This window comes from Staurois parvus, unplaced genomic scaffold (genome assembly GCF_062004578.1).
Source record: "Staurois parvus isolate SC_StPar_1 unplaced genomic scaffold, SC_StPar_1.0 ptg002217l, whole genome shotgun sequence".
NCBI lineage: Eukaryota > Metazoa > Chordata > Amphibia > Anura > Ranidae > Staurois > Staurois parvus.
In genome coordinates this window covers 23,052-35,000 of record NW_028320013.1, presented here as the reverse complement: position 1 = coordinate 35,000, position 11,949 = coordinate 23,052, and the positions used below count along the sequence as shown (strand labels likewise).

Here is an 11,949-nt window from a genome sequence, read left to right as displayed (position 1 = left end):
TATAAATCCTGTATTATAATAATAATCTATAAATCCTGTATTATAATAATAATATATAAATCCTGTATTATAATAATAATAATATATAAATCCTGTATTATAATAATAATAATATATAAATCCTGTATAATAATAATATATAAATCCTGTATTATAATAATAATATATAAATCCTGTATAATAATAATAATATATAAATCCTGTATAATAATAATATATAAATCCTGTATAATAATAATATATAAATCCTGTATAATAATAATAATAATATATAAATCCTGTATTATAATAATAATAATATATAAATCCTGTATAATAATAATATATAAATCCTGTATTATAATAATAATATATAAATCCTGTATTATAATAATAATATATAACTCCTGTATAATAATAATATATAAATCCTGTATAATAATAATCTATAAATCCTGTATAATAATAATAATATATAAATCCTGTATTATAATAATAATAATAATATATAAATCCTGTATAATAATATATAAATCCTGTATAATATATAAATCCTGTATAATAATAATAATAATAAATAAATCCTGTATAATAATAATATATAAATCCTGTATTATAATAATAATATATAAATCCTGTATTATAATAATAATATATAAATCCTGTATAATAATAATATATAAATCCTGTATAATAATAATATATAAATCCTGTATAATAATAATATATAAATCCTGTATAATATATAAATCCTGTATAATAATAATAATAAATAAATCCTGTATAATAATAACAAATCCTATATAATAATAATATATAAATCCTGTATAATAATAATATATAAATCCTGAATAATAATAATAATAATAATAATAATAATAAATATATAAATCCTGAATAATAATAATAATAAAAAATAAATCCTGTATAATAATAATATATAAATCCTGAATAATAATAATAATATATAAATCCTGAATAATAATAATAATATATAAATCCTGAATAATAATAATAATAATAATAATAATATATAAATCCTGTATAATAATTTGAGAATAAAAAAAAAAAGTGGAGTAATGTTTTAAAAAAACGTCATGCTGACGACTATATAAGTGTTTTATAAAATCCTTTCCTACAGAGATCGTACAAAGCCACCACTCAGCTTTCCTATAGCATGGATGATGGTGGCTCCACACCGACGTGAACCAAACTCACCTACGACATAGAGGAAGGTATCGCGGTGCATGATGTTACAAGCGTTGCCGGCAATGCAAGTGTATTTCCCAGAGTCCTCGCTGGACACATGATAAACAACAAGAGAGCCATTGGGCATGACCTGGATCCTGCATGTAGATGGACAAAAGATTGTTAGTCTCTATGTTGGGCAGAGAAGGAATTAAGATTTTATAGTGAAAATATCCTATTTTGTTCGTCTATTGAGGGACACAGGAAAACAAAATATTAACACATTTAAAAGCAGCCCAACTGAGCGGTGGGAAACCACAAAAAAAAAAAAAAAAAAAAAATGAAATACCCCAAAAAATGGGGGACTAGATGCAACTCAAAGAGCTGCCTGAAAGCGGTTCCATTCACACCCATCCAATACAACTTGGAGAACACGTGGGCAAAAGACCAGGAAGCAGATCTGGGTGCCAGAGCCTGATGCGGAGGGGTCCAAGAGGCACTCACAGATCTAGTATAGAACGCCTTGAAAGGTAACAGAAGAACCCGATCCTTAAGGGTCCATTCACACTTGTGCGACTTCGACATCGTGCAATTTTCACTGAGACTTCACAGTGCGACTTGATGCCAGTTTGACACGACTTTGGACAAGTGCGACTTTCAGCTTTGACCGAGGATGATTGTTTCTGCTGTACAAAGTCGCATGTACAACATTCAGGTGTGACGTTCATGCTACTTTGGAGGATTTACATTGAAGTCTATGGCCCTCAAGCCGCATGAAAGTTAGACCAAGGTAGTGCAGGAACTACTTTGAAGCCACACAGATATGAATGGTATCCATTGAGAAACATGGGGTGCGACTTGTTCTGCAATTTTGGACCCCAAAGTCACATGATGGGTCACATGATGGCTCATATAAGTGTGATTGGGCTCTTAGAACAAGTGTCGAAGACAAGGCCCGTGGGCTAATTCCGGCCCGGCCTGCTGAGCCATTTCATGTAGTCCTCACACCTCTCCTGCAGCTGCTGCTAACCACCTCATCTTCAGCTCAATCTTGTCTCAGCAGTTGGTAGCAGAGACGATAACCGAACTCCTCCGCCATGCCCTGTACTTTTCCATGCAGAGGCTCGTGTCTGCACCTTGTCTCAGCAGTCGACAGAAGAGAGGACCACAGAACTCCTCCTACAGATCCTGCTCCTGTATGTGCAGCTGCAACACCCCCTCATCTCTTCCTCCCCTGCTCTCAGCAGACTCTGGCAGCTGACTCCAGCCCTCCTCTGGTCCTCCTCCAAACCCTGAACTTTCTGCTCCGCCCCCAGCTTCTTCCTGACAGCAGCACAAGGCAAGGGGGGGTGCACTGTGACAAAGGAGGATGGGACACCTGACTTCTGATGGTGGGAAGGGGGGGTTCCTGACATCAAATGTCAAAGGGGGGTGCTCTTGACGTCTTACAGATATAGCCAGCCCTTTGAGGGCAGCCATAATGTTGATGCAGTTTGCAATGAAATTGAGTTTGGGTGCTCATTTGGAAAGGCGAGTGTCAGGCTCTTTTAATGCTCAGCAGAAGCACATCTGCTGAGTGAGTAAATGAGGTGCCGGCCCCAATAAAGGGAAAAAAAAAAAAAGTTTGCTCCTTCAGGTTACCCTCACAAATGGAAGCACTTGGGTGCTCAGTAAAAGCACATGCTGAGCTGCCAAATCAAGCTCCCCCCCCAAGCAGCCAAAAAAATGAGTGAGGCCCTACGATTTGCACATCCCGGATATGTTTGAGGGTCACATCTGAGTCTGTGGTACAGCTCTGCACCCAGCAAGCATGCAGTGGCTAATTAAACAAAACACAAAGGTCTGCAAAGTGCCAGAAAGCAAAGCCCACTGCCCGAAGGTCACATTCCAGGTATTTTCCAATCCATTGGTGTTTGGGTACAGTTTCCAGCGTGAATGCTATAGAAACACCAATCCAGACAGTTACTATGGTGGTTACAGTTAGTCTGGCTGATACAAAAACTAAATCCCCTCCCCCTTATGTATCATACATGGAGATCATATCCCCCCCTTATGTATTATACATGGAGATCATATCCCCCCCTTATGTATTATACATGGAGATCATATCCCCCCTTATGTATTATACATTGAGATCATATCCCCCCTTATGTATTATACATGGAGATCATATCCCCCCTTATGTATTATACATGGAGATCATATCCCCCCTTATGTATTATACATGGAGATCATATCCCCCCTTATGTATTATACATGGAGATCATATCCCCCCTTATGTATTATACATGGAGATCATATCCCCCCTTATGTATTATACATGGAGATCATATCCCTCCTTATGTATTATACATGGAGATCATATCCCCCCCTTATGTATTATACATGGAGATCATATCCCCCCTTATGTATTATACATGGTGACCATATCCCCCCTTATGTATTATACATGGAGATCATATCCCCCCCTTATGTATTATACATGGAGATCATATCCCCCCCTTATGTATTATACATGGTGATCATATCCCCCCTTATGTATTATACATGGAGATCATATCCCCCCCTTATGTATTATACATGGAGATCATATCCCCCCCTTATGTATTATACATGGAGATCATATCCCCCCTTATGTATTATGTAGACTTTACCTTACACATTAGCCATGTATGGGAACTGTGTCAACCGCTTTTGCAAAATCCAAGTATACCACGTCCACCGCCACCCCTCTGTCCTAGTATACCACGTCTTTTTGAAGAACTCCCGTTTCTGTGTTGTGTTCATCAATGCCAATATTCCCTCCCAGTCTAAGTCTTGAGGAGCAGCTCAGTGCCCAGATCAAGCAGCTGTTTAAGATTTTAGCTGTAGCATTGAATTTTTTTTTTTTTTTACTCTCCGGGGAATCAAGATTCCTTTTTAAAGTGTTAATAAACCCCGGACCCCGCATTCACTAGTTCCGCTCCCCCCGGACCCCGCATTCACTAGTTCCGCTCCCCCCGGACCCCGCATTCACTAGATCCGGTCCCCCCGGACCCCGCATTCACTAGATCCGGTCCCCCCGGATTCCGCATTCACTAGATCCGGTCCCCCCGGATTCCGCATTCACTAGATCCGCTCTCCCCGGACCCCGCATTCACTAGATCCGCTCTCCCCGGACCCCGCATTCACTAGATCCGCTCTCCCCGGACCCCGCATTCACTAGATCCGGTCTCCCCGGACCCCGCATTCACTAGATCCGGTCTCCCCAGACCCCGCATTCACTAGATCCGGTCTCCCCGGACCCCGCATTCACTATATCCGGTCTCCCCGGACCCCGCAGACACTATATCCGGTCTCCCCGGAGCCCGCATTCACTATATCCGGTCTCCCCGGACCCTGCAGTCACTATATCTAGGCTCCCACAGTGCAAAACATGGAAATGCAATTATTTTAGTAAATATAAACTGCTAGATACCTTTTCACATCAGCAGTATAGAGCGGTCTTGTGACTTCTATCAGTGTCCAGCAGAGCACTAGTTAAAGCTTGTAGGAGGAGTTTTCTTTCTGCTCTAGGATGAAAAACCCCTGATCTCTCTCTGGACAGCGCTGATTGGCCCTGTGCTGATCACATGCACTCTTGAATGATAGAAAAAAAAAAAAACCTTGCTAGCAATACACACTAAACTGAGAATGTGCAATATGGCTACGGTTCAGTCTGTCTTATCAGGAAATAAGATGTGGACATTTGAACAAGAGGAGGATCAGAGAAGACAGGATCAAATGGCCTTTTTACACAATGCAGAGGATTAACCCCTTAGTTTCCACAGTGAGTATACTAAGCATGCTTTACTGCATCTACAGACTGATTGTACTGTTGTGGATTTAGGAACACTAAGTAAAATCATTAGGTTATGAGAAAAAAAAAAAAAACTAAAAAAATTGGGTAGACTTCTGTTCAGCAGAGCTAAAGAAAAGTCATCCAACTTCCTAGCACATAGCAGAAAACCAGTCATGCTGGTAGTAGGAAGGGTTATACTTTACTGGCCTACAATTGTTCAGTGTCCCCTCTCCCTGTCGGTGTCAGTTTAACCCGTTTATGAATCCCCGTTTCAATCAACAGACGATGATGAAATAGTGCTAGCAAAATTAAATTTAAAAAAATGATTAGTCTTTTCCCAGGAGAGCTGAAGACCATGTCCTCTCCCAAGACACTAGCAGAAAACGGTGGCACGCTAGGAGTAGTGGAGCTATCCTGGACTGGCCTACAGCTTCTTTGGTTTGCCAGTGTCCAGTCCTCCTGTAGGCGGCTGTATAACCCTATGGATTAAGTGGATAAGGATGGATTTCCTGTGTCCCTCAATGGGCTAAAAAAGTAAAAAAAAACAAAAAAAACAAACTTATGATAACTATCTAAAGTACCCTTTGAAGACTGAAGAGTGTAGCACGAAGGATTAGAAGAGAACAAAGGATTGATGGAGAGATCCATTCTGGTTAAAGAAGCGTCCTCTCTCTGGACCGTCTCACTCACCTCTGATTTGGTTTGCTGCCATCTAACAAGCCATCACGTCCTCGCCAATGAATTTGCGGAAGAGGTTCAGCAGTGGCCTGGCAGTGCAGAATCGCGGCATTTCCCCGGTAGACTGTGGTGTTCTCCGGAACAATTTGGAAGCTGATGTAGACTAAAGGCAAGAAATAGTTATATAACACCACCATCCAGAGATACAACTACATCCTGATCATCAAACTAGAGGCAGATATGGCTGAGGAGGGACACCAAAGAAATGACAACCTATCTAGTCTTCTCCATGGCCAACTTTTATTCAGTTCTAAATCTGCATTAAGAAACCATGTCCTTCAGCTTCAACTCTGAGAAGGAAAGGACTTGGGTTTCTGTAGCCACGTCCAACATTTTGCCTTCGGGCCTATGGAGGAAGTGTGATGGATATGGTAAAATGCCTATTTGGTTTCTTGTTGAATATATACAGATTTCTATACATTTTATACATATCTACTTTTATATTTCTAAATGTTTTGTATGAAAACACATATATATATATATATATATATATATATATATATATATATATGTTGTGTGTATATTTTCTGCCTGCTGGGCTTTGTGGTACTTTAAGAAATCCTTACTCAAGAAATGTCTGCTCACCAACCCCCTCCCATCGTATGGATTTGAAGACAAAGGAATGTTTTTCTTTCTATAGATAAGACATCGGCCAAGATCACGCCTATACTCTGAAAAAGGTTGTTTTCGTGAATCCAAGACTAATATAATGCTTATGCAGCGCTCACATGACTCTTGCGTCATTTTGCATATATAAGCTCACTTTCTCATTATATTAAACGAGAAGTGTTCATAGACTGAACTTATGTGTGTCAGCGTGAGTCTCTTCCAGTGTGCGCACATTCCAGAGCTAGCTAGAATGATTAATTAGGACAGGAGCAGATAATCACTGGACTCTTAGTCCTCATTTAAATCAGAAGGAAGGGGGACCGACGTTGTGTTGATCTCTCCCCACCAGCTTATTGGGGGAAATAGTGCCAAAAAATGTCATACATAAACCCATTAGTAAATAATATATAAAATTTGTGCAATTGTGCCACACATTAACCTCCCTAGCGGTCTGATGTCAGTATTTCTGTGCTCAAAGCGGTACATTTTTTTGCATGGAAATATGTATTTTTTTATTGTAGGCCTGTAATTCTTAGGAATAACTCACTGAAATCTGTCCGAACAAGAGTCTAGTAAACATCCCGGGTAGGAAAAAATTTGAAACACAAAATCATAAATTATAATATAATAAATAATCATAAAAAATATTAATATAATAATAATAAATTTAATTCAATAATATAATCAAACCAAAAACACTGAAATGTGAAATAGAGCGCCAAGTTCGCACATCACTGAGCAAAGTCGCAGAATCGTTTTCAGTGTCTGATGAGGAATTTCCCCCACGAATCATTATCACTCAATTCTGCAAGTGGTTCTGATTTACTATCGCTGTTCTCTAGCCGCTCTAAAACCGCGTCTGACCTAAAGGGACGCTTTTTGGACGCCATGGATGTTTCTCAGTTTCCAGGCAGAAAGAACAGTAAAAATGCAGGCAGGGCGCAGGACAAAGCACTCGGGACAAAATGTATGTGAAATGGTTTGATACAGGAATGTTATACTATGAGATTTTAGTGTATTTAGTGAATGTCACGTTTTCCCCATTTTTAAATTTCCCGCCAGTTCTATACCGACGTTGCAAGGAACGGAACCCGGAAGACAGATGCCGGCATCGGCTGGAGGACATTGCCGGGGACACTGCAGGGGGGACATTGCGGGAGCGCAGGACAAGGTAAGTGAAGAAGAGATCCCGGAGCAACGCTGCAGTGTATTCCCGAGTGTAGCTCGGGGTTACCGCTTGTGGTGCTGAAACTTTACCCCGAGCTACACTCGGGAATACCGCCAGGGGGGTTAATAAAATTATCTCAATATAAGCAAATGGTCCAAAACCATATAAATCTTCCAATATAACTACATTTTTCTTCCAGTGTCAAAATTCCACCATGCACCCGTGTTCCTACTCCAACATGCAAACAGAGAAACTGTGAACTTCTTAAATAATGTGAACCATTGAAGAATAAATGGTGAAATGTGCTATTAGATCTATACTGGACGAGGGTTGGAATGTGGTATTAGGTGCTCAAACATTTCTACCAAAACCTTCACCATCCAGCGTTCCACTCATCCTCAATATTCATGGCGACACCACGTGAGAAAATAAAGCTGCAGGCCTCTTACGGAGTATTGTGGATGATTTAGTATAAAAAACGGTCAACGGCACCCGGTCTGAGTGCGATTTGCATGCGATTTCGCACCCTACTGTCCGCAAGCGTACAGCTTCATATTCATATTCAGCGGTCATATTGGTGCGGTTCCAACCTGGTCAGAGACGCACCGACTTCTAAAGTAGTCCATGCACTACTCTTGGTGAGATTTCCAAAGACATCTGTGTCAGATATCTTACAAGTCACACCTGAAATCGGCACGTCCCCCGACTTTGAAATCGTGTGACTTTTACAGTGTAGTCGCACACAGGGGCGGACTGACCATTTGGAAACTCGGGCACAGCCCGAGGGCCCGGGGTCAGTAGGGGGCCCCATGAGATGCCCCTGGTATCTTTTTCATAGGCTTTTTTCAGTTTGGGTAAGGACACAGGGGCCCCATGACCCCCTATTGCCCGGGGGCCCCATGAGTTGTCAGTCCGCCCTGATTGCTACACAATCATGTTTATAGGTTTTGGTAAATTTAGTAGCACAAATTAGGCGTTAGCAGATTTATCTTGATACATTCTCCCCAGCACAGAATTTATTTTTGGAGTTTATTGGGGGGAAACCACATATATTCTTCTTCCAACTTCTAGTGGCTCAGCTATAAATATTTTATACAATCAAATATCTATGAGCAAGGATATAAACTATGTAAAAGTAAACGACTGCATGATACACAAAGTGTCACTAGGGCAGTACTCAGTTGTACCATCACTTGGATGGTGATCTTGCTTATTTACCCATCTGGTGCCTGCTTTCTATGTACTAGGGTCATTGGTTCGAATCCCAACCACGGCACCACCTGCCTGGAGTTTGCATGTTCTCCCTGTGACTCCGTGGGATTCCTCCGGATACTCCAGTTTCCTCCCACACTCCAAAGACATGCTGGTAGGTGAATTGGCTCCTGTCTAAATTGTCCCTAGTATGTGTATGTATGAATGTGAGTTAGGGACCTTAGATTGTACGCCCCTTGAGGGTTAGGGACTGATGTGAATGTACAATATATATGTAAAGCTGCCTAAATCAATGGTGCTATACAAGTACCTGTAATAAATAAATAATAAAAGCAGATCAGTGTGAAAGCACAAAGACTAAATGGTTATCACTTCCGCCTGGCAGTACTAGGGTTGTTGGTTTAAATCCCAACCATGGTACCACCTGCCTGGAGTTTTCATTTTCTCCCTGTGCGGGTTTCTTCTAGGTACTCCAGTTTCCTCCCACACTCCAGACATGCTGGTAGGTTAATTGGTCTAAATTGGCCCTAGTATGTGTATGTATGAATGTGAGTTAGGGACCTTAGATTGTACACCCCTTGAGGGTTAGGGACTGATGTAAATGTTATATATATATATATGTAAAGCACTGCGTAAATTGACAGTGCTGTACAAGTACCTGCAATAAATAATATCCTGTGCTGGAGCCACATTTTATCTGCTCCATCGCAGAAAACCAGGAGCCACTGCCATGGCAGAACACCAAGTACACTACGCAGCATCTGTCTGCACACGGCAGCTCGGAGCTCCCTTGTGCTGACAGATGTACATACCTACATACATTAAAAAACAGGTAGCGTGCTGTGTGCCGAACAGGGCAGGGAGCAGCGGAGGCGGCCCGCGCGGCAGGGAGCAGCGGAGGCGGCCCGCGCGGCAGGGAGCAGAGAAGTTCTTGTCCTAAAGAAGCTCAGTAGTTACACCCAGACAAGATGGAAGCTGGTTAACCTGCAGGGCTTCTAACTGCTTCCCTACTTTGCAGTGTAAATACTAATAAAATATTAATAACAGTAATACAAAATATAGTAAAGATAATTGTAAAAAATTACAGGAAAGTCATCAGAAAAATTATAGGAAAAAACAGAAATTGGATTTATTATGACCCCATTCATAATAGCAATCAAAACGTCACGGTCGTCAACCACAATTTAGACCCCATTCACACTTGTGCGACGTGTCATTGCGACTTTGGACATCCAAGTAGCATGACAAGTCGTACCCCATGTTTTCCAATGATAACCATTCATAGACTATTATTATACAGGATTTATATATTATTATTATTATTATACAGGACTTATGGCGCCAACAGTTTTGCTCAGCGCTTTACAATATAAAGGGAGACAATACAGCAACAATACAGTTCAATACAAGAGGGAATGGAGGGCCCTGTATCTATATCTTACAATCTATATATTTGTGCAACTTAAAAGTGTTACTAAACCCCCCACAGTACAATCAGTCTGTAGATGCAGTAAAGCATGCTTGCTATACTCACTGTGGAACCTAAGGGGTTAATCCTCCGCATTGTTTAAAAATGGTGTTTGATCCTGTCTTCTCTGATCCTCCCCTTCTATTGTCCCCCAATATATCTGCTGATAGCACAGTGCCCTAGGAGACACCCTGCACATGCTCAGTTTTGGTGTGTATTGCTAGAGGTTTTTTATTTCTTGGGAGAGTGCATGTGATCAGCACATGACCAATCAGCACTGATCAAACAGAGGTCAGGGAACCTGCATCCTCCTAGAGCAGAATGAAAACTCCTTATACAAGATTTAACATGTGCTCTGCTGGACACTAACAGAAGTCACAAGACTGCTCTAACTGCTGATGAGAAAAGGTATTTAGCAGTTAGTATTTACTAAAAATATTTGAATTGCCATGTTGTGTGAGAGCGGCTACAGGGAAGGCGGGCCCCGGGGAGAGCGGCTACAGGGAAGGCGGGCCCCGGGGAGAGCGGCTACAGGGAAGGCGGGCCCCGGGGAGAGCGGCTACAGGGAAGGCGGGCCCCGGGGAGAGCGGCTACAGGGAAGGCGGGCCCCGGGGAGAGCGGCTACAGGGAAGGCGGGCCCCGGGGAGAGCGGCTACAGGGAAGGCGGGCCCCGGGGAGAGCGGCTACAGGGAAGGCGGGCCCCGGGGAGAGCGGCTACAGGGAAGGCGGGCCCCGGGGAGAGCGGCTACAGGGAAGGCGGGCCCCGGGGAGAGCGGCTACAGGGAAGGCGGGCCCCGGGGAGAGCGGCTACAGGGAAGGCGGGCCCCGGGGAGAGCGGCTACAGGGAAGGCGGGGCCCGGGGAGAGCGGCTACAGGGAAGGCGGGGCCCGGGGAGAGCGGCTACAGGGAAGGCGGGGCCCGGGGAGAGCGGCTACAGGGAAGGCGGGGCCCGGGGAGAGCGGCTACAGGGAAGGCGGGGCCCGGGGAGAGCGGCTACAGGGAAGGCGGGGCCCGGGGAGAGCGGCTACAGGGAAGGCGGGGCCCGGGGAGAGCGGCTACAGGGAAGGCGGGGCCCGGGGAGAGCGGCTACAGGGAAGGCGGGGCCCGGGGAGAGCGGCTACAGGGAAGGCGGGGCCCGGGGAGAGCGGCTACAGGGAAGGCGGGGCCCGGGGAGAGCGGCTACAGGGAAGGCGGGGCCCGGGGAGAGCGGCTACAGGGAAGGCGGGGCCCGGGGAGAGCGGCTACAGGGAAGGCGGGGCCCGGGGAGAGCGGCTACAGGGAAGGCGGGGCCCGGGGAGAGCGGCTACAGGGAAGGCGGGGCCCGGGGAGAGCGGCTACAGGGAAGGCGGGGCCCGGGGAGAGCGGCTACAGGGAAGGCGGGGCCCGGGGAGAGCGGCTACAGGGAAGGCGGGGCCCGGGGAGAGCGGCTACAGGGAAGGCGGGGCCCGGGGAGAGCGGCTACAGGGAAGGCGGGGCCCGGGGAGAGCGGCTACAGGGAAGGCGGGGCCCGGGGAGAGCGGCTACAGGGAAGGCGGGGCCCGGGGAGAGCGGCTACAGGGAAGGCGGGGCCCGGGGAGAGCGGCTACAGGGAAGGCGGGGCCCGGGGAGAGCGGCTACAGGGAAGGCGGGGCCCGGGGAGAGCGGCTACAGGGAAGGCGGGGCCCGGGGAGAGCGGCTACAGGGAAGGCGGGGCCCGGGGAGAGCGGCTACAGGGAAGGCGGGGCCCGGGGAGAGCGGCTACAGGGAAGGCGGGGCCCGGGGAGAGCG

General features: G+C 44.7%; 1 protein-coding gene across 1 annotated transcript in view; it reads right to left on the bottom strand.

Annotated features, from left to right (window-relative positions):
* PTK7 (protein tyrosine kinase 7 (inactive)) overlaps window positions 1-11,949 on the bottom strand; it is a 48,149-nt gene that overhangs the window by 21,992 nt on the left and 14,208 nt on the right. Inside the window, exons 12-13 of the mRNA XM_089665488.1 lie at window positions 5,678-5,828; window positions 1,198-1,325 (exon numbers count right to left, since the gene is read on the bottom strand). Coding sequence (XP_089521614.1) covers window positions 1,198-1,325; window positions 5,678-5,828 — 279 coding nt within the window. The remainder of the gene's footprint in view (window positions 1-1,197; window positions 1,326-5,677; window positions 5,829-11,949) is intronic.